The 27,873-nt window shown below is 51.6% G+C and overlaps 1 protein-coding gene across 1 annotated transcript; it reads left to right on the forward strand.

Moving 5' to 3' along the window:
- Positions 1 to 148: 148 nt before the first annotated feature.
- Positions 149 to 27,181, forward strand: MX2 (MX dynamin like GTPase 2). The gene is given in 14 exon segments (XM_060149091.1): positions 149 to 445; positions 11,652 to 11,952; positions 12,554 to 12,746; positions 14,092 to 14,197; positions 14,199 to 14,221; positions 16,001 to 16,182; positions 17,500 to 17,638; positions 19,528 to 19,726; positions 20,261 to 20,267; positions 23,306 to 23,428; positions 23,731 to 23,895; positions 25,680 to 25,787; positions 25,790 to 25,936; positions 26,942 to 27,181. Coding segments are annotated over 13 exon segments (1,809 nt in total). The 5' UTR covers positions 149 to 445; positions 11,652 to 11,775.
- Positions 27,182 to 27,873: the final 692 nt, after the last annotated feature.

A 27,873-nucleotide genomic window follows, 5' to 3' on the forward strand; every position in this document is an offset into this window, starting at 1 on the left:
CCAAGATACCCAGGGACTTGGGGTTAAGAAACTCAAGTCATTGCCAAGTGCCCATTCTAACCTCCCTCCCAAGCCTGGCTATCAGAAATGGTAGGAGACTTTGATACCAGCTTAAGAGTGCTTCTCTGAGCGTCCGGTTTCTCATCTATAAATAGAGTGATTGGGATAGACAAATGATTTTCAAGCACTTTTATCAGCAGGCCTCTTTTGAAAAACATGGCAGCATGTGGCACCCTGAATTTCAGCACCCTCGCAGGATCAAGCCACCCAGATCTCAGTGGCTGACAACAGTGCTGAGGTCTCCTTCGTGTAGCAGGCACCTCGTGGGGCAGCCGAGGCTCAGCTCTGGGTGCCCGGAGCCAGGATGAAGGAGCGTCCATCTCAGGCATGGAAGCCAGAGAGAGCAGAAGTCCAGAGGTCCCCCAAAGCTCCTGCCAGGACACATGTGAGCCCTCATCCTTGCACCCCTTTGCCAACCAGGGGGGACATCAACCTCGTGGCAGTGGGGGGTGACTGTCGGCCCCTCAGGGAGCCTGGGCCTCTCTCTGCAGAGGAGTCTGCAAACCACTGGATACGATCTTGGCTGGGGCCCTGTTATGGGCTAGATTCTCTTCCCCCCAAATTCATGAGTTGAGTCCTAACCGCCAGTACCGCAAAATGTGACCTCATGTGGAAACAGGGTCATTGTAGGTGTAGTAAGTTAAAGCAGGGTGACCCTCATTCAATGTGACTGGTGTCCTAACAAAAAGGAGATGTTTGGACACAAACAAGGAATCAGAGAGAACCCCTTTCTGGGCTCTGGATCACTTTGGAGGAGGCCTGGAAGCGGCGTCTGGAGAGCATTAGGGCATCGCTGAAAAGACAGCAGCATGGGGACCCCTGAGGGCTGCAGGGGCTGGAGCAGGGAGGGGCGATCAGGAGGACCGCAGGCCCCCCTATAGGGGTCTGTCACAGTGGGCGCATGTCCAAACCCATTGCATGTATAACCCCAAGAGCGACCCCAGGGTAAACCGTGGACTCCCGGTGACAATGGGTGGTCATGGATTGTGACAAATGTGCCCCTCGGGTAGGGGGTAGTCAACAGTGGGGTAGGCTGTGCAGGGGGGAGGGCAGGGCGTCTGGGGGAGCTCTCTGTACCGTCCCCTCAATTCTACCGGGAACCTAAAACTGCTCTAGAAAATAAAGTCTATTACCAGAAAACAAAACAAACCAAAAGTTGCCGAGGAAACCGAGCCTTACGTGGGCAGCCACCCCTGAACATCTGTCTTAATTACACAGACCCCCGGGAAGTGACCCTAAGCCCTCCCCACACCCGTGAGCTCTCCCAGGTGTGCAGACCTGCCCCTCCCTGCGGCGGGTTGGGGGGGTGGGGCTGGAAGGGCTGCCCCGCCCACAGAGAGGGGCGGGGCTCTCGCCTCTGCCCTGGAAAAGGCAGGTACTTCTTGAGCTCTCAGCGTCCCTATTTCCTAGATGCTTGGACTTCTGACACCATAAAATCAGGAACATGGCTTGTTCCTGACAGGAAAGTGTGTCACCAGCTAGGACCCTCCATCGCGCTGCCCACCCCAGGCCTGTCCTAGCATCTGCCCTGAGGTGGGTCACCATCGTCACCCCGATTGGAGAAGTTGGGGCCCAGACAGTGAAGAGTCGGGGGTTTCTACCCCCCAAGCGGCCTCTGCTACTTCGCCCCACTGGTACAAACACACACTTAGGACTCACACTCCTGGGTCCCTCCATCTCCTTAATCCATTAATCAGGGAGACATTGCGTGGTCTCCTCTGTACGACTGAGAAAGCACGCTCAGAAGGAGAGGTCTGGCTGCGGGTGGGTGCATTCTGGCTCCAGATGGCTCGGGGCTGCATGAACGCTCAGGCCAGCCCTTCCTCAGAGGGTCAGGGGCTCGTCATCAAGCTCCCCACAGCTTGAGAACCAGCCCAGCACTTTGATGCTGTCAGGATGAGGGACGTGCCAAGGGGATGCTCTTCTGAGCGGGGATGCAGGGTCCTCCAGCTGCCTCCACGGAGGTGCGGTGCCTTCACTTGCAACTTTCCTGGAACACAGACGCACCCGCCCTGTGACGCAAGACATTGGCGGTGAAGTCGGCTGCCCAGTTCCTCCCTCCATCCTTCACCTCTGCCCACGGCCTCTGGATGATCCGGGCAAAAGATCCCGCGGGACACAGACCCCGAGACTCTCCCTGTAGCTTCCTAATGCCAGGGTTTGAAAACCATTCTTTTAGCCTCTAAATTTCTTCTTCAAAGGGAAATTTGCCCACAAGTCAAGTGAATGAGCAAAGAACTGCTCAGGATTTATTTTCTAATTTATAATCTTATTTTTTGTTTTGGAAAGGATCGCCAGTGCGAAGCCGAACCTGAGGCCGGCTTCCCCCATCCCGTGCCAACCCCTCATCCCGGGGCCTCGTCGTGGTTCCCCACACTCTGGTGATGGCAATGCCTGATTCACCCACCCCCCTTTAGTCACAGCGCCGCCGCGGGAGACCTTTGGGGCCCCCTGGGGTGCAAGTAACCAAGCCAGGACCAGAAAGTGGGGCTAGCTCAGGGCTGGGTTCCCAGCAAGAACTCTCCGAGAGCACAGGGACCAACCCGAGTATGAGGGCATGCACTGCACAAGTGGGGTACTGCGGGGAGCTGTGGACGTCCCTTTTTGGCGTGTTCAGAGCTTAATATGGGGAGAGAGTGACAGCACAGAGCATCTCAGATAGTGTCCTGCTGGACAGCGCTGTGCTAAGTGACCGCATCTCTAAGGGTGGTCCGACCCCAACCTCTCTGAGAACATGATAGCAAAGCAGAATCTCGGGCATCTGATCCTGGGGTGGGTGGCAGGGCAGACCCCCGTGTGTTCACAAGCCCACCAGGAAACTCAGATGCACACTCTCACCAGGCGTCTGAGGACAACTGTGTAAGTCACCAGGAAGTGTATTGATTCTTCAGTGTCTTTTCTGTGACAGGCCATTAGTTTCATTTCTCTTGCTGCTGGAAAAGAGAGCAGCAAGGGGAGAAGCCGTTTCTATAAAAGGGAAGCGGAGGGCTTCCCTGGTGGCACAGTGGTTGAGAGTCTGCCTACCGATGCAGGGGACACGGGTTCGTGCCCCGGTCCGGGAAGATCCCACGTGCCGCGGAGCGGCTGGGCCCGTGAGCCATGGCCACTGGGCCTGCGTGTCCGGAGCCTGCGCTCCGCAACGGGAGAGGCCACAACAGTGAGAGGCCCGCATACCGGGAAAAAAAAAAGGGAAGCAGAGGAAGGGAGAGAGATGATTTGCCGGGTCTCCACTCTGCAGGTGCACAGGTAAGAGCTGAGCAGGGAGGGCTGCTTCACCACATCGTCATGCAGCAGACATGCTTTCCTTTTGAAAGGATTTTCTGGTAAACATAGCTTGGGCCGGAAGGCTGGAGACAGAAAGATACGTGTCTGAAGCTGCCTGTGTTGGTGCTGGCCTCCAGCCATCCCTGCAGGCAGAGAGCACGTTCTAGAAAGGAAGTGGCTGGACTGGGAACGCAAGGGGACCCGTCTCCCCAGATCTGGCCAAAGGCCTTAGGGACACAGAGAAGTGGCTTTGGGAGCTTCCGTGGAAGGTACACACCTCAGGGTGGGGAGAGAGCTTTGTGCTCTGTGATGTTGTGATTTTTAATAAGAAATATAGTAACTATAGTCACCGTGCTGTACGTTACATCTCAGAGCTGATGATACTGTATCACATTTTTGAAAGTTGCTAAGAATGTAGATCTTACAAGTCCTCATCACAAGAAAGAAATGTTAAGTATGAGGACAGATGTTAACTCATCATGGTGACTATTTCACAATACCTACAAATGTAGGAAAAAAGAGAAATATATTAGTTGGTCTGTGTCAGTTCCTGACAAGGGGCTCCTAAAACCCTTGGGAGTGAAAAGAGCATTGTCTTCTGTTATGTTAATGAAGGGACTTCAGGTCGTAGTGTTTTGTTAATGAGATGGGAACCCTTTGCCTGGGGAAGCGATCCTGTGACCAGAGGGCTGAAATTTTCAGTCCCACCCCCAGCCTCCCAGAAGGGAAGAGGGGCAGGAAGCTGAGTTTAGTCACTGATGGCCAATGATTTCATCAATCATGTCTATGGAATGAAGCCTCCTTAAAACCCAAGCGGGTTTGGAGAGCTTCTGGTGAGCATGTGATTTGGGAGAGTGGCGCTCACAGGGAGTGTGCAAGCTCCCCACGCGTCCCACGCCGGCCCTCTGGGTCTTTCCATCCGGCTCTTCTTGAGTTAAATCCTTTTATAATAAGCCTGTGATCTAGTAAGTAAAACGTTTCCCTGTGAGCCGCTCTAGCAAATTATTCAACTCCAAGAAGGGGGTCATTGGAACCTCCGATTGAGCTATAGCTGGTTGCTCAGAAGCACAGGTGACAACCTGTACCTGCTAGCCATTGGCATCTGAAGTGGGCAGTGTCGACTGGGGAAAAAAGATGCACAACGTGAGAGTTGTGAATTAAGTTTTATTGGGGGCAGAATGAGGACTACGGCCTGGGAGACAGCATCTCAGATAACTCTGGGAAACTGCTCCAAAGAGGTAGGAGGGAAGGTCAGTGTCACATATGATTTTAGTGAAGGGGGTACGTGCAGTCAAGTGCACATTTTAACAGAGGCTGACTGCTAGTCAGGGAGAGCAGAGGTCACCGTTAATGATTGTAGTGCTTTTCTAGATACGAGGAGATGCAAGCATTGGGCTCATACAATCTTCTGCTGCAAATCTCTAACTATCAGAAGACCTGTTCTGCCAGTTTTTCCCAGCGCACAGAGGACCTCCTTCCTGATCTCCACCCTGAGCTCCTTTCAGGGGTTGTTGACCTTCAGCGACTGCAGCGGAGGGTGACCTCATCCGTGCGGAGGCAGGTGGCAAGTGACAATTTGTAGCTGACAGCAGGATGGGGTGGGAGCTGTTGAGTAGGGCTGAGCCCCTTCTGATAGCCCTGTGACACCTGATACCATGTCCTGGTAAATAGTGTCAGAATTGAGTTAACTGCTTGGTGATGTAGAAAAACACACGCCCTGGAACCGGCATCAGAATTGAAGCCCCAGAGCCTGGCCTCAGAGCGTCAGGAGCCGTCTTGCGCATGCTAGTGGTGGCCACCCTCAGTGGTGTCCTGGAACGCTGGCTCTTCTGAAGGGCGAGGACACCTGATTTCTAGCGTTTGCTGATTCCCCTTGTAGCAGGTACTGGTACGTGGTTATGCCTCCAACGTTTTACTTGGAGAGAGACAGGTATTGATGTCAAGTCTGCCCAGCTAAGAAAGGTATGTGAGTGTCGTAGGGCTGCCGTGGCAAAGTACCCCAGACTGGAGGGCTTAAATAACAGAAGTGTATTCTCTCCCAGGTCTGGAGGCTGGAAGCCTGAGATCAAGGCCTCAGCAGTGTTGGTTCCTCCCTGAGACCCTGAACAGAACCCTCCCTTGCCTATTCCAGCTTCTGGTCCTTGTCAGCACTCCTTGGCACTATTTGAGGAAACTATCTCAGGATGCTGAGGTCACACAGCCAGCAGGAAGAAATAATCCAGGCCACATGGTCAGCCGTGACCCATGACCCATTCTGCATGTCTGATTGTCTGATTCTGCAGGACAACCAGACACGGAGCTCTTTCCCGCCTGCTCACACGGAGCCAGGGACTAAGCCAGGGAAGGTTTAGACTTGGATCCGAGCGTAACGACATCCTTCTTCCTCTTTCCTGGAGCAAAACCTCAGTGAACCCGGTCTTCGTTGCTGCTTTTAGGAGAAACTAATTTCTATTTACTAGGAAGGGAGATGAGATATCCCCACAGGTCCATGTGAGGGGTCATACAGATTCAGCACAGATCTGTCAAAGGAGAAAGTTTTAAATGAATTGCAGGGTTCCCCACCATGCGCGCGCGAGCCTGCCCAGCCGTGGAACTTTCCCAGCAGAATCCAGGGCCAGTGCAGGTCCTGGAGGCCAGACCCAGGGGCGGCGGTTGGTCACAGGGAGCTGGGATCCAGGCCCCTGGGACCAGCGACTCCTCTGGGACTGACTGAAGCATGTAGAAAGCTGGAAACACAGGAGAAGCAAAAACAGTCTGAAGGAAGAGGGCCAGGGAGGAGGGGCTGGTCTTCAAGATCGCATTTCTGAACTCTACCCATGACTAACGGTAACGCTCTGCCTTGAGGTTTCAAAATCGGAATGGCGTTACTGTTTCCTCATTATCGAAGTAAAACACTATTCGTGAGAATCCCGAGTCTGTGGGTTTCTAGCCCTGAGACGGTGTCTCGGGTGCTTCACTTGTCTGAACCTCACTTCCCATCTTATAGAAAAATGGGGAAAACGGAAATGAAATCCGACAGCACGTGAGACTCCACGCACACGTGAAAAGCGCAAAGGAGACACCCGTGTGGTCGCCGAGCCCCTGAGAACTTCACCTGCGCCTGCTCCTGGCCTCTCTCCCTGCCCAGCCCTGCCCAGCCCGCCTGTCCATGTGTCTGGCCAGCTGTCCCGTCACCCCGTCGCCATCCCTGACTCCTCCCTCAGGCAGTTTCCACCCACACCCACCCTCACGATGCTTCAGAATCTCCCCTTCGCTCTCACAGCAGATGTTCCCAAATTTTCTCCGTCCTGGGCACCCTGACTGTCTCAGTAACAGGTTCATGGTGCCCCGACCAAAAGACACGCCGAATAGTTCTGTTGATTCATGAGTTAGGTCCAAAGAACTCAGTAATCGTAGGTAACGTGGTGGCCAACAGACATCCCTGTGTATCCTGGGAAGTTCTGATGACCCCAAGTGTACCTGCCAGTTTGCTGAGGTTCCCCAAGATGCCTGGGCCCCCAGTTTGGGAACACAGTTTTGCAGCCCGGCTAAGTCCCTTTTTTCACCTGTTCATCCCTCATGGGTCTTCTCTGTGATGTTAGTCGTCTCAGCACAATTTGGGGGCGTCTTCAACAGAGGGGGCACCGTCCCCATGGTCCCAACTGTCCATGTTGGGATGAATTCGCTCTCCCAGCTATTCCAGGGCTGGGTGGACCGGAAGGTGGTCAGAAACGAGGGGACAGTCCAGTCTGGGGGGAGGTGGGAGACTGAGCGCGGGCTGCACGGCTGTGCTGGTGTGTGCGGCCAGGCCGGCGGACGGCTCTGGGCTTCCTGACGTGTCCTCAGGTTGAGCCACAACCCCAGCTCTGCCCTGTGAGCATCTTCCCTCTGGCTGGGACTGAGTTACATCCTTTTGTAATAAACTGTCCTCTGCCAGGACGGAGATCAGCACAGCCTGCATCCTTGCCAGTGATGGAGGACACACAAAGGGACCACGGATGACTCACAATGATTCTCTCCTGCCCCTTCAGTGCTCCCTCCGTCCACCTCCTCCTTTGCCCACTCCTGGGCTGCTGCTTCCCCTGGGCTGCTGGTCACGCTCTCGTAAGTGGACACAGCCCGTTGCCCCTGCACGGATCTAGGTGGGGAGTAGGGACAGGCAGGGTTCCTCTAGAGTGCTTTGGGTCCTGCCCCGTGAGAGGGAAGGCAGGAAACCCCCTCTCTGCAGGTGATCTCAGTGACACTCGTGTGGCACGGGCCATCTCTCTCCTGCCCACAGCTGCTCTTATGCCTTCAGCCTCTTTTTTTTTTTTTTTTTTTTTGCGGTACACGGGCCTCTCACTGTTGTGGCCTCTCCCGTTGTGGAGCACAGGCTCCGGACGCGCAGGCTCAGTGGCCATGGCTCACGGGCCCAGCCGCTCCGCGGCATGTGGGATCTTCCCGGACCGGGGCACGAACCCGTGTCCCCTGCGTCGGCAGGCGGACTCTCAACCACTGCGCCACCGGGGAAGCCCAGCCTCTTATCTTTATATCATTAAAGCGAGCTTGGGGCCCCTCACTTGATATGATCCTGCCGCCCCATCCTGCCACACAGAAGCCCTGACACCAATACTCCTCCATGCTACACCTCCCAGCCTCTCTGTGCAACCACTGCCTCTCCAGCTGCAGCCTCTTCCCCCCACCACCCTGGATGCTCCAACTCCCACCCCCTCCCCCCAGAAAAGGCAGAGGACGTACCGACTCCCCGAGACTAGCTCTTTCATGCCCCGCGCTAAAGTGCCACCGTCAAACCATAACACGAGAATAATCTTTGTTAAGGCCTTGGGGACAGGAGCCGAGGCGCAAAGCCAAGCCTGCGGCAGCTGGACTGCCCACAGCTCGGCCTGAGCCTCCACACTCCCAAGGCCAGGGCTGCGTGGGGCAGAGGGTCTCTTTCCCTCTTTGACAAAAAGAAGCACTCGATTCACCAGGAGCGCAAACTCCTCCAGCTGGGCCCTCTGCAAAGTAATCTCCTGAGTTTTTATATTAAGCAAGTTAATATAATTTTACTATAATTTTCTTATATTAAGGAGATTAAATAAATCCCTGGATATGGTTTTTTTGGGGGGGAGAGGGTGGGCCGCACCACTCATCTCTGTTCCCCGACCAGGGATTGAACCTGGGACACAGCAGGGAAAGCACCGAATCCTAACCGCTAGACCCCCAGGGAACTCCACTGGATACGTCCTTTAGGGCAATTTTATTAATGAAAAACAAAAAAGCAGAGATGTTTTGCATGAGATCATATTTTCTCTTGATACTTGCTGGAAGGCTAGGTGTTTTGTAAAACGAAGAATTTCACTGGGGAGTATGGTAGCGTGGGAGACTGTGAGATGCGGAACACATCAAAGGCTAAACCACAGGGACTGAGAGAAATTCAGAAGAACAGGAAGATACAAAACCGCTGGAAAAAATCCAGATTTATTTTTGGTCCCCAACCAGAGGGAGGGGCTGTCTGAGAGCCCTCTCCTCTAAAGCTAGCTCACGCCACGGGGCACTCCGAGGACCAGGCGCCAGCGGTTCCTGGCCAGGTAGTGTCTGCATCGTTCCCGCGCAGCCCCAAACATTGGGATCGGCCGACAGGTTGGCTGTGAGGCTGGCCTTCCACCCAATTCACTCGTGAGTTTGTGCAGAGCGATCTCACTGCCCTTCATCCACAAGAGGGAACAGAAGTGCTGGCTTAGGATTTGAACACAGAGGTAAGGGCGCTCCTTCCACTTGACAGCCTTCCCAGGGCTCCCCGGGGAGCAGGGCCAAACCTGGGGATCCCCCTTCGCTTACAGTCTCGGGGTCAGTGGGGCTGCCCACTCAGAAGAGTGCCGATAGAAGACCTTCTCTGCCTTCTTCCAGCCCAAACCCAAGTGTCAGGTCCAACCCTAACAATGCCCTAACAATGCCAGGAAAGGCCAGGGCACAGCCCAGACAGGACGAGGCAGAGAGGCCAGCCCCCTCCCAAGAAAGGAGGTGCCCCTGGGCTGGGCTTTCTGAGCCCCCCAGGAGAAAGTGGTGCTTCTCCCAGTTCCCTGAGCTCATACTGACCTCAGGACATTTGCACTTATGTTTCCTCTGCCAGGCTCCTCCCAGGTCCTCAAATGTTTGCTCCTCTGCTCCTTCATTTCCTGTACACGGACACACCCTCAAACAGACTCCCTACCCCCTGACAGCTGACCTCTGGCTCTATAGGCCACTACCTTTCTTCCAGATACTTCATCGTCACCTGGGGTTATATCATTGTTGGTTGTCTTATTTGTTTGTGGGGTGTCCCTGACAGAATGTATATACCAGAAGCAGGGACTTTATCTGGCTTGATCACCACTGTGCCCCCATGGCAGGAACTACCTGGCACATAGTAGGTCCTTGTATTAGTTTGCTCAGGACACCATAACAAAGTGTCACAGGCTGGGTGACTTAAACAACAGAAATTTATTTTCTCACAGTCTGGAGGCCAAGAGTCCAAGATCAATGGGTCACTAGGGTTGGTTTCTCCTGAGGCCTCTCTCCTGGGTGTGTAGATGGCCGTCTTCTCCCCGTGTCTTCACGAGCTCTTTCCTCTGTGCACCTCTGGGTCCTAGTCCCCTCTTTTCATAAAGACAGTCAGATTGGATTAGGACCCACCCTAGTGGCTTCTTTTTACCTCAATCTCCCCTTTAAAGGCCATATCTCCAGTACAGACACACTCAGGTCCTGGGGGATAGGACTCCAACACAGGAACTTGGGGACGTGATTCAGCCCATATCAGTCCTCAAAGCATACTTGTTGAATGAATGAATGAATGAACAAATCACCCTCATTTTTAGAAACAGGTCAGTGGCACACACAAGGTTGTGAATGTCCGTATGTGCAGACTGAGGAAGACAAACTGTTCGGCCCGGCATTCAGAGGTGCTATAAAATATGAAAAGGTAGCTTACGACCAAATGTTTTAGGAACTCTGTTCTGAAAGAAAACATGACAGAGGTTTTTAGAAAGGGCAGTGACACGATGAGACCGGGAGTTTAGAAGGAAAAGGGCCACAATGTGTGCACAGGGGCCGCTGTCGAGGAGAGGGGACGGACGGAGGGCTGGACTGCAGGACCACAGCTGGACACGGGGTACCAGTGGACGCCCCAAAGGCCAGCTACGGGGGAGGGGCCACCTCAAGACTCCAATCCTCCCCACTGGTTAGTGCCCTGGGGCTGGCATTAAAAAATTCCCCAAACTCGGACGCAAAAAACAAGACATTTATTCTCTCCTGGTTCCGGAGGCCGGAAGTTCCAGGTCGAGGCGTCGGCAGAATTAGTTCCTCCTGGAAGTGTGAGGGAGGATCCCTTCCAGGCCTCTATCCCAGCTTCTGGGGTTCCTGCCCCCCTTGGGGTTCCTCGGCTTGGGGTAGCCTCCCTCCAATCTCTGTCTCTGTCGCCCTCTGGCCGTGGGTCTCTGGGTCTCAAATCCTCTCTGCCTGTCTCTTCTTGGATTTCGGGCCCACCCTCATCTCCAAATTCTTATCAGTTACATCTGCAAGCGACCTTTTTCCAAATAAGGTCACATCCACGTGTCCAGGTGGACATGCATTTGGTGGGGGGGGGGGGGGTGGAACCATTCCACTCACTGTATCCACTCTGCTCCCAGTGGAGGTCATAGCAGGAAAGGGCTCATGACCCAGAGCCGCTGGCTGGCCTCTGGGCCCTGACTTAGGCCAGTAACTGGACCTCGGCGCTTCAGCTTCTTGACCTGGAGAAATGAAGATTGGCAGCTAACACGTAGGGTTGTCGTGAAAATGAAATGAGCATCTTAGAGCAGCGCTAAGTGAGGCCGGCACTCAGTACCGCCAGCTCTTTCTAGGGTGCTGACGACCTGATTATAGGCCCCGTGGAGAAGCAAGAGACCCAATCAACCATTTCTCCCAGGCCCCCCAGCAGCCTGACCTAGTCTGTGTGAGAAACAATGACGGCAGGGCAGAGATTGGCTTCAGACGGACCCAGGAGGGGCTGCCTGTCATCTCTCTGCACCTTACGGTCTCCTGTCCAGTCCTGAACCTCAGGTGACATGGAGCCCATCAGAAGTAACAGCGGGACATTCAAACTCTCCTGTGGAAGCGTGGAGTTCACTCGTCCCCAGGCCCTGGGGGCCCATGGAGACCCCTCTTGTGCTCTGCGCCTGTGTGTTGCCATCTGCCCCTCTTGCAGACGGGGCCTCTGCTGGGCTCCTGGCCTCCCCTGTGTGCAGAGGGTGGGTTGTACAGGGCTGGGCAAGGCAGAGCCGGAAAAAATGCAGCCCTGGGGAGGTCTGCTGGGGGACGTTTGGCCACGTTCCCAACTTGTGTCTTTGTAGAGCTTGCCAGGAATATCGGAGGTGCTGAGCAGTGGTGACCGCACCCACCAGCTTCCCAGGAGACAGCTGGTGCCTAAGCCCTACGTGCAGCTCAGTCTCCTCCCAACACTGTCCCAAAGGAGAAATGAATTCCTTCCAGCAGCAGACACTACTGCCACCGGGAGCAGCACCTGGACAGATGATGTACCCCCCAAACTGGCAGGGGAGAGGAAAGGACCCGGTTTTCCTCGCCAAGGGCTTCAATCTGCTGAATTTGAACCACCAGCAGCCAGGAGGAAACAGGGACGGGCAGACGTTAAAGGTAAGTCGGTTGCAGGTATGGCCAGGAAGGGTGCATCCCAGCAGCCCCCGGGGGTTGTGGGGGCGGGGAAAGGCGGGAAATAAAACCTGCGAGTCTGGTCCAGCCCCAGGTGCACAACTAGTGTCCGCCTCTCTCCTGGGCACTTCCAACAAGCACCAGGGACAGATACAGTCTCTGGGGGCAGCAATGGCCTTCCTGGACATGAATCTGGGGGCTCCGTTCCCTGTGCTGGGGTCTCCTTCCTGGGAGCTTTGCCTCCAGCTATGACTAACGCTGTCATCACTGACAGCCTGCCTTCCCCACCCCACCCCAGCTCAGCAGCCGTGGGCCCACTCCTCTCCCCCCTCCAGCTGGGAACGCCTGCCCCCTGGCGCCAGATGGCCTGTCTCTGCCTGTCTCCATCTCCATCTCCAGCCCCAGCCAAATATTCCCCCCAGCAGCAGAAGCAAATCCTCCACAGGACGAGAGCACAGGGGCCTCCCTACAGGCACATCCCGATCCACCTCTCATCCCTCCTGTTTCTAATTCGGCCACAAATTCCCGAAGGTGGTGGGAGCCCCATCGGAGGCCAAGACCGGGAAGTCTGTTGTGTCTCTTCCAGGGGCTTGAGAACAACCTGTACAACCAGTACGAGGAGAAGGTGCGGCCCTGCGTTGACCTCATCGACTCCCTGCGGGCTCTGGGCGTGGAGCAGGGCCTGGCCCTGCCCGCCATCGCTGTCACAGGGGACCAGAGCTCGGGCAAGAGCTCCGTGCTGGAGGCGCTATAGGGGGTCGCCCTTCCCAGAGGCAGCGGTAAGCTCTGCCGGGCCAGCCTCCTGCAAGCCACAAGGCATCCCGGGGACCAGTGGGCTCAGGAGAGGTCGCTGGGAAGGCCCCCGGGAGGGCAGCTCCCACAGGCCCTGGACGGCTGCGTCTGGAGTGCGTGGTGTGCGCCGGGGGGGCCGGGGGGCAGGGCCCTGGGTGTTCCTGCTGCCCCTAGTTTCTGAGTCCTCTTTCACCTGTCAGTAGTCATCGCTGAGCCTGTATCAGTCGGTTTCTTTCTAGTCATCTTTCTAACAGTGTGGAAGCATTTCTTCTTTGATCTTGTTAATTTGTGAGTTTCAGGTAACATGTGAAGTCTTTTTGAAGAATTTTCTCAAGGCTTTGAGAAGCTATTAGCCAGGATCATGGTGTGATAAGACACAATGTTTCCTTTAAAAACATTTGTTTGTTTGGCCATGCTGTGCAGCATGCAGGATCTAGTTCCCCAACCGGGGATCGAACCCACACTCCCTGCAGTGCAGAGTCTTAACCACTAGACCGCCGGGGAAGTCCCTGTTTCCTTTAAACATTTTTAAAGTGTGTGTAGAGTTAAAAAGCTGTTGTACATTTCTGATTTAATAAAATAATTATAAAGGAAAAAAACAAGGAAAGAGATGGCATCCTGTAGTGGGTAGAGGTTCCCCTGTCCTGGTTCCCTCCCTCATTCCCATCTCCTGCCAGCACTGCCCATCGGCCAAACCCAACCAGAACCCAGGGGGCCAGGGCTGCCCCCTGGACACAGAGGAGGGAGTGGGGATGCCGGAGGGCTGCCAGGACTCTGCACAGCCCCCAGTGAGAGCGCCCTGGCCTGTGCCTTCTCCTGACTACAGGCAGCTGGTCCTTTACTCCAGAGTCTCCTGTGAGTTTCCCACCAGCCCCAGTGCCTGACATGTGATGGAGTCAGAGTGGGGACAGGGCTCCTCCCCTCCGCCCTGGGTTCAGCATTTTGGGGAGAGAAACAACAGAGCAGAGAGTCTGGAGGCCAGTGTGGCCATGGCAGTCTTGTGAGGCAGGCAGGTAGCCCTGGGCATACGTGCCTTGTAGGACAGTGCTGTGTGCTGCCTCCACACCCGAACGGGAGAGGCTTGGAGCGGCCGGACAGGGTCAGGCGGACCTCACTGCTTCACATCCTGCCTGTCCGGGCCCTGGGCTTCCACCCGGACCATGCCCCAGGCCTTTCTAGGGCCCGGGGGAAAGTGATGGGGCTTGGAGATGTCTGTACCTAGGCCCTAGAGATTTCAGATGAGGCCTCTGGGGGACACCGGGGAGAATAAGAGCAAAGGGCACGTGTGAACGCTTCTTTTTAAGGGAAACAGGATGTTTGGGAAAGTCTCAGGAATCATAACCAGGTGTCCGCTGGTGCTGAAACTGACAAAGCAGGAGTGCAAGTGGACAGGGAGAATCAGCTGCCGGAAGACGGAGCTCCAGGTGCAAGACCCCTCGGGTGGAGAGGGAAATACGGAAAGGTAGGGCCCCGCGGGCGGCTACAGGTCGGCTCCTTCCAACCCCAGTCATCATCGGTCATCGGGGCCTCTCCAGCTCCACGGCAGGCACCCGTCTCTCCTTTCCAGGCTTTTCCACATGCCAGTGCCCCTGCCTCACATGCCGTCCCTCACATGCCGTCCCTCACATGCCGTCCCTCACATGCCGTCCCTCACATGCCGTCCCTGGCCCATGCCTGCCTAATTCCTACTCTTTCTTTGGGTCTCAGTTTACCTGCCCCTCCTCTGGGAAGTGTCCCCTACAGGACCCCCGGCCCCAGCTACCCTGGTCACTGCCGGGTATGTGTGTCCCAAGGAGCTGCTCCAACCTAATGTGGCTGCTTGCCTGTGGCCACGTCCCCGTCCCCATCCAAGGCAGCTTCCCCCAGCGCTGACCCCACCCACCCATCATTTCTGGAAGCCAACAGTTGAGATTAGCCTTAGCTAAGCACAGAATGAGCAGAAGCCTCAGCTGCTCCTGGAATCCACTTCTGTACCTGCTCGGAGGGGACCCTGGAGGTCACGCCTCGCAACCCTGCCCCCTAGGTCCCCGAGCATGCCCCCCCCTGCCCCGGGCTTCTCCCCCTTCCTGCTCTCAAGCTGGGCGCAGCCGGGCAGGCGGAAATCAGCCCTGATCATAACAGGAAACTGCAGTCACAGCTTCCGTTCCAGGGAGCTGGGCTTCTTCCTTACTAAGCAATAAACTTAGCATCTCAGGCTGGGGTTCTTACCTGACTCCGTGGGCTCAGCACCCCGAGAAGCCTGTTGTCTCAGCTGGCTCACCAGAGGGATCCCTCCCCACATAGAGACGTACTGCCCCAATTCTAGCATCCACCCCTCGGAACAGAAACTTCTTGAGACCCTCGATTGGCAAGTTTCCTAGCTTCCGATAATAAAATTCTGCACCCTCTGTGCCGGCCATGCCTGTCCTGGGCTGCCTCGGGCCCGGCACATCCTGCAGCCCTGTCCAGATCTGCCCAGACTCTCTCTAGCCATGAGCTCTGCGGGCAAGACTAGGAGGGCACCATGGGTGCCAGCCTGGGTGGACGTTCTGTGTAAGGATGTATAGTGAGCTTCTGTAGAACAGTGTCTTGGAACGCTGCTCCGCTGCTGATGGGGGGGCACGTCGCTGTGACCACTTCGGAAAACTGGTGCAATGTCCACTCAGGCTGGAGGTGTGCCCACCCCATGATGCCCCCAAGCTCCAGTCCTGAGTACACCCCCAGCCAAAAGGTGCACCAAAAGTCAGCTTCCAGAATTTTCATAGCAGCACCCTTGTGATCGCCACCCCCGCCCCCCCATTGGAAACCACCCACTGTCCATCAACAGTAGACTGGATCGAGGCACAGGGTGGAATAGCACATGGTAATGAAAAGGAAGAGCCCTCGGCTATAAGCACTAATACAGGGTCCAGCCTGCGAAACTCACCAAGCCACCTGCTTAAGGCAATGGGTACTTCCCGGTACCGTATGGTACACTTCAGTACAAAGTTACAAACTCGTATCTTAGGTCTGACCCTGAATGATAATTAAGGCAGGAAAAGTTTACAGAGGAACAGCCTGGCTGTCATCCCCCCACCCCAACTTCTATCTCTAGAGAATCAGGCAATTAATCAGGGCTGTGCCCTAAGTCCCCTGCCTATTTCTCACATCAGGGCTGTCCCCAAATATAGGTGAAATATGTAGCTGCCCACAGGTTTCACTGCTTCTGCTAAGTTGGGTTGTTCATTTGGACTCTCGGTTTTTCTCCTCTCGGTCTCTGTAGCCCAGGATGCCGTAGCTGGGAACGGAGTTGGCATCAGCCACGAGCTCATTAGTCTGGAGATCACCTCCCCTGAGGTTCCAGATCTGACCCTCCTTGATCTTCCCGGCATCACCAGGGTGGCCGTGGGAAACCAGCCCCATGATGTCGGACTGCAGATGCGCCTTTCTGGAACTCGGGAATGGGTCCCACGCTAAGTTCGGGAGACTTCTGAGGTCTCTGCCGGCAGCCCCAAGGGCTCTGGTGCACCTTCCCAGCCCTCACTCTGAGTAGCTGGGGAGGAGGCTGGGGTAGGACCATCTAGGGCTGGGGCCTCATAACTCAGATTCTGACAAGGGCCTGGCAGGTCGTGGAAACAGGAGAAGTTGACTCCGTGGCACTGGAGGTGTATAATGTTGTCCAATGTTGTCCTGTGAGAATGTTGGCCCAGTGTTACCACTATCCCGATATTTAAAAGAAGCCAGAAATTGGATTTTTACATGGGATCTGCCAATTTTAGCAACAGTTTTTTAAACTAACGCTACGTAAGTCAATCGGAACTCAGACTGTTATCTCTGATCAGGGGCAGAAAGGCACAATGCACAGAAATGAGAACTGCAGACCAGCAGTGACCCAGTACAAACCGACAGCCACTGAGCCCTGGGCTTCTTTGCCAAAGACCTTCCCCCCTAAGGTTGCCTGAGGACACAGTCGTCACTGGGATGCCAGAGTCACACGTGATCTTTGGGCTGGGTTCACCCCAAGAGCAGCCGTGTCAAGCCTTTGCCAGCCCAGCTCACACAGAGGCCAAGGAGACGAGGATGGTCTCAGGAGCGGGGTTGGGGTCCAGGTTGTAAAGGGACAAGGCGGAGGATGGGGAGAAGGTGATACCCTCCTGCCCTAGGACTGGGGTCACTTAACTGCCCTCCTCCCTTTGACGGGAGGCACTTCCAGTGTTGGGAACTCAACCATAGCCCAACTAGGATTGTGTCAGTCCTTTCTGGATGGGGTATCTGCTAGCTCCACTGTCTTGGGCAGTTAAATTACTCTTTCTTCCTATAACCAAATCACCATTCTCTGTCTCTCTAGGAGCAGTGTAGTTAGGTCATTTCCCTTACTGCGTTAAGGGACTAATTCCACACTTCTTACCCCACTTCATTCAGCAAACAGGTGGGACTTCCTAGGGTATGAGAAAGATGCTTGCCTGGGGTCAGAGCATGCTTCTTCTTCCTGCCATAATCTCAGGAGTGTCACAGGGAAGGTCTGTCGATGAAGGAGGGGTCTCATCTAGCCATAGGAATCAGGGAGTCTTTGAGAAGGAAGAAACATCAGTGATGAGCTTTGGAGGATAAGTAGGACATCAACAGAGAGCTCAATAAGGGCAAGTGGGTGGACATTCCAGAGGAAGGGGACAGGCTAAGTCAAAGCCCAGAAGTGTAAAAACTGGGTCATGCTCTGAGATGTCTAGCCGTGCTCTTGGGTGACCAGAGACGTATTCCTCCTTTGTTATTCCTTGGCATCAGATCAAGGCACTTATCAAAAAGTACATCCAGAGGCAGCAGACAATCAACTTTGTGGTGGTCCCCTGCAACGTGGACATCGCCACCACAGAGGCACTGAGCATGGCTCAGGAGGTGGACCCCGATGGAGACAGGACCATAGGTAAGAAGAAAGAACCAAGCTTCTAGAGGACAGGAAGCCAGGGGGAGACCCCTCATATATTTAGAAGGTCCTGGAATGTAGCTCTGTTACAGGCGCCCACATCCTGCCTTGGATCTAAGTGCTGTTCCCAGGGAAGCTCCATGGGCTTGGGGTGGAGTCGAGCACAGCAGATGGGTCACCCTCACTGACGGTCAGGGTTAGATGTGTGGCCAACATTTGGAGGTTCTTTGCCCTCCTTCCTATCGTCGCTTATTTGCATTCTTGAACCATTCTGGATGGGGGAGGAGAAATGCCTTATTTGTTCTCCCACAGTGGTCCAGAAAGGAGAAAGTGACCCATCAGCTCTGCAGTTCCACAGGTAAAGTTCTTGTGAGTCCCTGGTGCATGGAAAAGACTTTCCCAGGTCCTGTATGAACATACTCAGGGAACATACTTCCAGGCTTACCTTGGAGCACAGGTGTCTGCAGAATTTATATTCAAGCAGAATGCTTCCTGGGGCAGATGGGTTCCCTTAAATTTCTTTTTTTTTTTAAAAAAAGTCACTCTGGAAGGCATTATAGGGGACTTGGTTTAATCCTGGGTTTGAATCCTTGTTCTACCACTTACTGGCTACATATCATTGGGAAAATAATAGCTGCTATTTAAAAACTTTTAATATTATTATTCAATATCACTTCTCTCCCAATCACTTCACCTACCCGTTGAGTTTGCCTTCCTGAAAATTTGCAAGTCATTTTCCTCCACTAAATGGATACTCAGTATATCATTGCCTTTTCCACTTTTTCCTCAACAAATGCCTAGTTTTCCAGTTAGGATAAAAATAACGCTAAGGGAATACAGCTCACGTGTAATGTGTTATTATATGCCAGACTACACTTGTGCCGTGTTAGCTGCTGACTTCTACAGGTGTCTAGAGCACATTGAACCAGAGAGAAAACTCAGGTTTTGGGTCATGAGTCATTGTGCAGTTAGAAGTCATTAGGAATGTCGTATTGACGACCACAGAAGACAATATCATCTGTTCAGTAGATTGATCTATTTGGATACCAGTGTCTCCATAGAAATTGAATAACACCAGTAGTAGTTTTCTGTTCTTCTCATTAGCCACACACTCTAATAACCAAAAGTTCTTGCTCAATATTAGCTATTATTGTTATAAATTCAGCTAAGTACTATAACCATAGAGTATACACAATCTGACCTCAGTATATTCCGAACAGCATTATAACATCAATGCAAACTTTCCATGCATTCTAGGGTCAAGTACAGAAATAGAGAACAGTGTGCTAGGTTTAAAAAGGAAATGCAATATACACTCATGTGCACAGCAGCCTTATTCACAACAGCCCAAATGTGGAAGCAAACCAAGCGTCCATCAAGAACACAATCACTTGGAAATCAAAGCTTCTGGTCCAATGTGAGCAGGAAGGAGTGAGGGCAGGAACATGAGAGAGGAAGGAGGGAGGACGTCGAAGGAGGTACCCACCAGAAGAGGCAGAGTGAGTCTGCGACAGGAGACATTAGAGAGAGGGCACAGGCCCTCCTTACAGTAGGGGATGACGTGTTTTTGGAAGCGTGGTGATGGAGTGGGTCGGTTCTGATGATGTATGCTGCCTAAGTGTCTGGCACCCAGCAACCACCCAAGAGACATTTGTTACATGAATTACACAAGGCAGTTCATGAGCTGAGTGAATGGGTGAGTGAAGAAAAGTACAAGTAAGAGGAGTGACGATGGGATGAATGAATGAACGGGCTGTCAGGCGCTGGGCCATCAGGGCTGCAGGAGGCTTTGCTGATCATGGCCAATAAAAGATCCCGTAGCCTAGCAGCATTCCATATATTTGAGTAGAGAACAACCTCTCCAGTGCCCTTCTCTAATCACCTCACAGGAATCCTGACCAAACCAGATCTAGTGGACAAGGGCGCTGAGAAAGGTGTCCTGAAAGTCATGCAGGACCTCACATACCATCTCAAGAGAGGTTATATGATAGTGAAGTGTCGGGGTCAGCAGGAGGTCACGAACAAGCTGAGCTTGGCCGAAGCAACCAAGGAGGAAATGATGTTCTTTCAAACACATCCGCACTTCAGGTAAGGTTCTTTAGGACAACCTTGGACTCCATGGAAAGCAGCCCCGCCTACCGGAATTGGCCTAGATGACTACCAAATTGTATATAAAAATTATACAATGAGCATAACCTACCCTCGTCTTTATTTCGGTGTTAAAGTTATTGGCTTACTTAAAGAAACCATTTCTTCTTGGACTCTGATGAAAAATTGTAATTGTAATAGGGTATATTTCACAAGGCAGAGCACACTTCGTTTTCTCAAAATGTTTTCACTTGCTTTCTCATTTGAGTCCCACAAAATCTTGCAAAACACTGGGATGTTTCCCGTTGAATCGGGTACTTTTTTCCTTTCACTTTATTTAGGAACTTGCTGTTCCTGAACAGCAAGTCCAGGGGGAGAAGGATAATAAGATATAGAGGTCACTCTTGCTTTAAGGAGAGACGGTGGGAAAAATGGTGAATTTTTGCAGACCAGGTTTGCTACTTACTCTGTGCCCTTGGGAGATGACTCAGCCTCGCTGAGTTTTTGCTTTCTCATCCTGCTAATTCTTCACAGGATTGTGGTTAGGATTAAATAATATGCCACACGCACGTGTTCTGGCCAGCACTCTATACATACCACCCTGGTTCCTTGTTCCTCTCTGCTCCTGCCCTGAATGGAAGAAACAGATCATTTTTCAGTAGTGTTAGGGGTCACAGGGAGAGAAAACTCTGCTCACCAAACAGAGAGAAGATTCTGTAATAATCACACCCATGGTTCTCAACCCCGAGGGAGCAGCGGAATCTGCGAGAGAGTTTGTTAAAATCCAGCTGGCTGTGCCCTGTCCCGGAGTTTCTGAGGTCTGGGGTGTGGTCCCAAAATTTATGTCTCAAGTTCCCAGTTGAAGTCGACGTTGCTGACCCAGGGACCACACTTTGAAAACCACTGTTCAAGGTGTCTGGGGAAGTTAAGTCTTGGATAAAAAAGTGTGCTGAAGTGCTTTGTTGTTGAACATCTGAGATTTAATCCTTGTGTGCCCACATGCTGGGACTCAGCCCTTGCAGGAAAGGCACTCACAGTAGCACTGGAAAAATGATCCTACTGGGTCCTTCGTGAATTTCTGTTAACAGCAAACACTTAGCAACCAGACCACCTGGTATGTGACCCTGGGCGAGCTACTTAACCTTCTGGTGCATTTGCCTTTCTTTAAAGTTGGTTGTTCAATGATTAAATATTTGTAAAGCCCTTAGAATCATTTAGGTGCTTAGTAAGCACCGTGTAAACATTTTTTTACATTTAATTTGATTGTGGAAAGAACATTTATCATGAGGTCCACCCTCCTAACAAAAGTCTAAGTGAACAATGCAGTATTGTTAACTATTAGCACAATATTTTTCAGCAGAGCTCTGGAACTTACTTATCTTTCATAACAGAAACTTTTTGCCTTTTGGTTAGCAAGTCCTCATTTCTTCCTCCCCCCAACACCTGGCAACCACCATTCCCACTCTCTGATTGCATGAGTTTTAGATAGCTCACATGAATGGAATTATGTAGTGTTTGTCTTTCTGGGACAGGCTTATTTCACTTAGCATAATGTTCTCAAGGTTCACTCATGTTGTCACATATTGCAAACTTTCCTTCTTTTTAAAGGCTGAATTATATTCTATTGCATATATCTACCACAGTGTTTATCCATTTACCTTTCCATGAACATTTACGTGTTTCCACATCTTGGCTATTGTGAATGGTGCTACAATGAACACAGGAGTGCTAATATCTCTTTGAGATCTTGATTTCAATTCTTTTGAATAAATGCCCAGAAGTGAGATTGCTGGATCATATGGTAGTCCCATTTTTAATTTTTTAAGGTACTTTCTTACTGCTTTCCATAGTGGCTGCACCATTTTGAATTCCCATCAACAGTATACAAGGGCTCCAATTTCTCCACATCTTTGCCAACACTTGTCTTTTGTTTTTTTGATAATACCATCCTAAAAGATGTGAAGTGTCTAATTGAGAAAAACATCCTTTCTGCAAAAACACTTTGCATTTTGATAATTTTTTCATAACATAGTTCTCAACATTTAAATATTTCATTTACAATTTTGAATTTACATTGTGTACTATTTTAAATTAATTTTTAAAATTTATATCAAGATTCAATTATGATAATTTGAAATATCAGGGAAAAAATGAATACATTTCTGCCTAGAGATACAAATACAAACTGGAGAGAGAGAGAGAGAGAGAGAGAGAGAGAGAGAGGCTGAGACCTTATCAACTTCTTGGTACCCTCATCCACAAACTGCATCTAAATTTCAGTGAGCTCATCCTGCCTGGCTGGCTGCACCAGCGTCATTCACACAGGTGTCTTTACCTGTAGTGTTTACCTGCTCGGGCTGTAAAGGTGGTGAACTGGATGCAAAGTGGAACTCTACTGCTTACCAGCTCAGCAATGATATCAAGCAGTTTGGCTCTCTGAGCCTAAGGTTCCTCTCTTGTGAAAAAGAGGCAATGAAGACACATGCTTTGTACCGCAGTGCAGGGCTTCACTGCGACGTGAAGGGCTTGGAATGATGCTTGGCGCAAAGATAACCCTCCTTGGTGCCCCTCTGCATCCTTCCTGCTCTTCCTCTTTGTTAAATTGTTGTTAGCAACGTTGACTGCTTAGGACTGTACCAGCCTGACAGCGACACACAGACATAGCCTCTACCAAAGCACCATTTCTCATTTTGTCATGCTCAAATGACCACCAACATAACATTTTGCTAAAGAAGTCTTCATTATATTCAAGCATCAGCTACAAACTGGTACTTGCCATCTACTTCTACAAGGATTAAATCATGAGCTGTTGTAGTTGCTGACCTTCAACACCTCCTGAAAGGAGTTCAGGGTGGAGATCAGGAATGAGGCACTCTGTGCTCTGGGAAAAACTCGCAGAACAGGTCTTCAGATGGTTAGATATTCTCAGAAGACTTTATGAGCCCAATTCTTGTATCTCCTCATATCTTTTAGAAAAGCACTAAAATCCTTCATGGTGACGTCTGCTCCTCATGACTAGCAGTAAACTTCACGAGACGAGCAGAACCTTCTGCAAAAAACATGTTGTTGATTGCATGGACTCCCCCTTCACCAAAACCACATAGGTACTGACCAACCCCCCTAACTCTTTGGGGCAGTTTCTCAAAGCTGTCTGAGATGCTGTCTCCGGGGCTATAGTCCTCATTTTGCCCCAAATAAAACTTCACTCACATTGTTCATGTTGTGCATTTTTTAAAGTCAGCACAAGGATACTTCTTCTCTCAATGAAAAGCACTGAGCCAAACACAGCAAAAAAACAAAAACAAAAACTGGCCCCCATCTGATTCCTCCCCGCTCTGGTCACTTGACAGAACTGCAAAGTTCTTGACACCAGATGGTTGAAGCTGTAGTGCATAGCATTGCATCCAAAGCCCTTCTTGAGCTCTTAACAGGGGTCCATCTCAACAAGCTTCACACAATAATAGAAATTCCGGATCCCCTTAAATGCTCTCAAATAAGACTCTGCCCATACACCCAAAAAATTTGTCAGCTAATTTCATCAAGCTGCAGCCTTTCATTGTTTGCTCTTCTGTTGTTCAGAAATTGCTCCCTTTGTTAGAGAATCAAATAAAGGAGAGTCACCAGAGGGCGACAGAGGAGCTGAGCCAGTGTGGAGATAACCTCCCCAGCAACGAAGCCTATACAATGTTCTTTCTGATTGAGGTGAAGATTACCGGGAACCCCGTGTGACCCTCGGGCACAGAAACTGGCTTCTCCTTAGATGGTCGCATCCTTCCTGGTGGCCCTGCACATCTTGTGGTGGCCCTCCCTATATGCGAGCTTCCCCGCCTCTGGCTTGCAGGAGCCCTGCCCTGCCCTCCCTGGGTCTCACCTGGGGGATGAAGTGGCTGGTGGGTCATTGGACCCCTTTGAAACCCCAGGTCCCACACCACACTCAGCTGTCCCAGATCCCAGCTCTGTAATATGATTACAGCCCAGAATGATGCTTTTATCTCATTTTTCAGAAAATTAAGGTGTTTAATCAGGACATTGAAAAGTTAATAGAAGGAGAAGAAATTGTAAAGGAGAAAGAGTCCCGCTTATATAACAAAATCAGAGAGGAGTTTAAAAACTGGATACTCATACTTGCAGCCAATACCCAAAAAGGTAAGTCTGGGGACAGGGCTCCCGCAAAAGCAGCATCATGTTTACCAAGACCAGAAGCTACTTCCGGCACGTGAAAAGTGTGCGAAGAGCTGACTGTGCCCACACGAGGGACCCCTTAGTATCTGTAACAGCTTCCCACCCATCAGTGTGGTGCGCTGACCTCACCAATTCAATAGAAGACGATTCCACCACCTACTTCCAGCTTTCTTCTGCTCCTTTGTTCCGAGGCGAGGCAATTTCACTTACCCCGTCTCTTCCCTCCTCTTCACCCCTAATCCAAGACAAGAGAGGTCAATGCTTTGACAAGAAACTCCTTGCTTCCCCTGGCAGAATTCCAACTTCCATTCTGCTTCAGCCCAAATGCCAATAGGGTGTGTGCCCGTGGTGCGTGCGTGTGTGTGTGCGTCTTTGTTTTGGCACGTGATAAAAACAGCACTAGTCCTTCCATGGTAGGCATCCTCCAGCTGTAGTCTGGGTGTATTCTTGGGAGAGCTGTAAATGCCATAAGAATTTTTGAGTTTCTATTTTCATTTAATTAATCAGATTTTTTTCCCTCCCAATTATAAACATTCAACTTCTTTCTTGGGTTGATGACTCTCAACTGAAGCACCTCTTTGGCCAGCTGGTGGAAAACAAATCACACGTCCCCAGCTATCCCAGGGGCTGTGTCTGAGCCCCGGGTTAGGTGACGTGCCTGGTCCTTGATCACCATTCCTCCAGGCTGGCAGCCTGCAAGATGTATGCGTCCTTCCTGGGCCTTCGTGGTTGGTCCCCTGGACGCTCCATGCTCCCAACTACAGGGCTGGCCCTCGTGGGCGCTTCCCCAGCCCTGCCAGGGCTCAGAGCGCTCTGCTGCAAACACAGGCCGCTCTGTGGCCGAGAAAGTCCAAGGGCCTCTGCCCCCTGTGCCGTCCTGGGATGAATAAGGTCTGGGCACGGCTACACGACACCCACCCAGACGCACTCCCCCGGGGTCTGTACCCTGTTCTCCTGAGCCACATCAGAACCAAGGGTCTTGTGTCCTCCCGTGAAACTCCTCTTGGGAAGTGGTGCATAGCCCGCTTCTAGTCTGCAAGGTGGGGGGGGGGGTGTCGTCACATACGTGGTTTTGGCCACATACACGCCTAAAAAAGAAGGAAAACCTGCCCTTGTGAAGCTCACAGTTTCTCTCTTCTCTCAAATTACTGTTTCTGCCTTCAATGCACAAAAGTCCATTTGAAACTCAAAAGCCAAGGAGTGAACCCATTCCACTATGTCCTCTCTCCCGTTCCCGGGATGCCTTTGACCGTGTAGGTGACACGGGAGTCACAGGATTTCTGGGAAACACGGATAGGGAGCTGTTATCCCACTGTGCCCATTAGCCCTGGAGACATTCTTGAATGCTTGGATACAAGCCAACTACAGAGACAAGAGTGATGGGCATGAAAATGTAGAATAAACCATAATGGAGGAACCAGAAAGACGGGGATGTGGGAGGCGATGGAGGTCGGGGCAGAGAAAAGGCACAGGCGTGTGCTCCCTTTGGCAGCAAGTATACTAAACAAACACACACACAGACCGGCAGTAGAGAAGGCGAGCCTGGCACAGGCAAGGGGCAGAGTCACAGGATAGGACAGGTGAGGACAGCAGTAGAGGGTGAAGGGGGACCTCCTGAAAATCTCCATTTAAGTCTCAGGCCTTCTTTGACCTCGGATTATTTTTAACTCCGTGTTCAACATAATAGTACTTCCTAGGCTGTTTAAGCAACATGGCAGGGGGTGGAGGGAGAAAAAGAGAAGTAATGTGTTTCTCTTTCTTATTCAACCAGAAGAAGATTGAAGACATAAAAGCAAAACAAGCGGAAACAGCAGAAAATCTGACCCGGCTTCAGTTCAGGATGGAGCAATTGATTTATTGTCAAGATCAGATTCACAGCGTGTGGTTCTGAACAGAGTCTGAGAAGAGATCTTTAACCCAGTGGGAACGCCTCCACAGAATCTTCAGTCGAAATCGCCCCTTTTAAATGATCCGCCTTCATTTTCCTCCACTGTGGAGATTTGGGTCCACCTGAATGCGTGTTTCTCGGTGAGCATGTAGGGGTACAGGGACAGTGCACTGCGGTCCCTGCCGAGCAGAGAGCGGGGTAACCCCGTTGACAGCTGCTTAGCTGAGCAAAGAGGGGAGAGACCACACTGCTGTGTACCAAGCCCTTTGGCTGTGAAAAACTACTCATATATTATCTCATTATAGTTTTATAGTAATCTTACCAAAGCACTTTTAATTTGCCCCCAAATCAGGTTTCTCATGTAGCAGAGAATGTACTCAAAATTAATTCCATCTCCAAAGTTCTTTGTATTTTGTGCTATGCATAAATTACAAAATTACTATTATCAGAATACAGCAAAGCGCTGACTTGACTGGTTAGAGCTTAGCTTCCCTTCACAGTTCAGAAGGCTCTCAGCTCCTGAAGTGCCTCAAACTTGCGAGGTCCACAAAGTGGGAATGAAAAAGGCTTTCCCTAGATTTTGCGACCCAGTCGGCTTCGTGGTTTCTAACACTCCATCCGTGGACTAAAGTATTAGGGCGCATAGAGAAGGAGGTAGCTTTTAAACTGCAAAGAAGCCCAACTCCTGAAGCCCTTTCTCGATAATAGAAAGTAGAGTTACCCAGGTGTGGGGTCCAGCTTTCAGGCAAACTGGAGATGCTGATGAAGGGAGGGAATGAGGCGAGCGCTGACACAGGTCCCGATCGGCTCCCAGATGGGACCCAGGGTTCACAGCTGGGAGGTCCCTTCTGGGAGGAGAAGTGGGGGTGGGGGAGGAGCTCCCAGAAAGGCTGGGATGTCTAGAACGTGGTATGGGTTTGCTAGCCTACAGGTGGGTTCTTCATGCCAGAGGGAATACCTGGGCAGGGAAAATTGGGCGACCCAAATCGATCCATCCCTTGGTTTGGTACTGACCGCTGGAGTGGAGGTGGACGGGACACCAGGACTCAGCAAGTAGACCATGCATGCATCTAAGAACTTTTCTCTGCAGCCACAGGCCTTGGGCCCAGACCCCTCCAGCTGACCCTTCTTATCCCCTCTTCCAGGAAACCGGCAAACGTCTCGCCAACCCGATCCCATTCATAATTCAGTATTTTATGCTCCAAGAGAATGGCGATTACTTACAGAAAGCCACGATGCAGATACTACAGGAAAAACAGTACTATTCCTGGCTGCTTCAAGAACAGAGTGACACGACAGCCAAGAGGAGATTCCTTACGGAGAAAATTTACCGGCTGGCTCAGGCACGGCGCGCTCTTGACGAATTCCCCCAGTTAAAGTGGTAAATCCCAAAAGAGCACCAGTGCTGCTGGGTTTTGCTATGCGCGTGACTGTAAGGGAGTTGGTACAGGAAGTGGTGTCTCATTTGGGGCCAGACTTTTCTGTTGCTGTCTGTGTCGATCTTCACTGTGCTGCACTCAGCACCAGAGTTTATATCTGAAGTCCCGCGACCCACAGAGCTGTCACCTCCACCGGGAGGTCTTCCTTGTCCTCTGTAAAGAGGGGGCTCTCCAGCCCTTGGGCCCCAGAGCCCCCAGTTACAGCATTCTTAAATACTGCTGGCATTCTTTGTTAATTTTTCACCCCTCTGCATTAGACTATGAGACCTCAGAAAGGTAAGGTCAGTTCATATTCTTTTGTATTTCCAGAATCTCACATGGTGCCTGGAGCATAGTAGCCACTTAATAAATATCTCATTGAACCAATGAATGATGGAGATTACCTGAGGCTATGGCTTAAATCCAGACTTTGGTTGTTTGGAATGGTGTCCCTTAGCTGGTCACTTTCTGACAAATTCAGTCATGCCATGCCACCTGCTTCCCATCATTTGCTGTGATGGTGTTTCCCAGCCCCCCGGGAGACAAGAGGCTGAGTGATATTATTTTTAATTTGCAGTGAACTCCATTGCTGTGTTAAGTCTTAAAGAGAAATTTAATAAGGAAAAACATTTTTTTAAAAAGCATAGAGCTTCACACCA

This window comes from Lagenorhynchus albirostris, chromosome 5 (genome assembly GCF_949774975.1).
Source record: "Lagenorhynchus albirostris chromosome 5, mLagAlb1.1, whole genome shotgun sequence".
NCBI lineage: Eukaryota > Metazoa > Chordata > Mammalia > Artiodactyla > Delphinidae > Lagenorhynchus > Lagenorhynchus albirostris.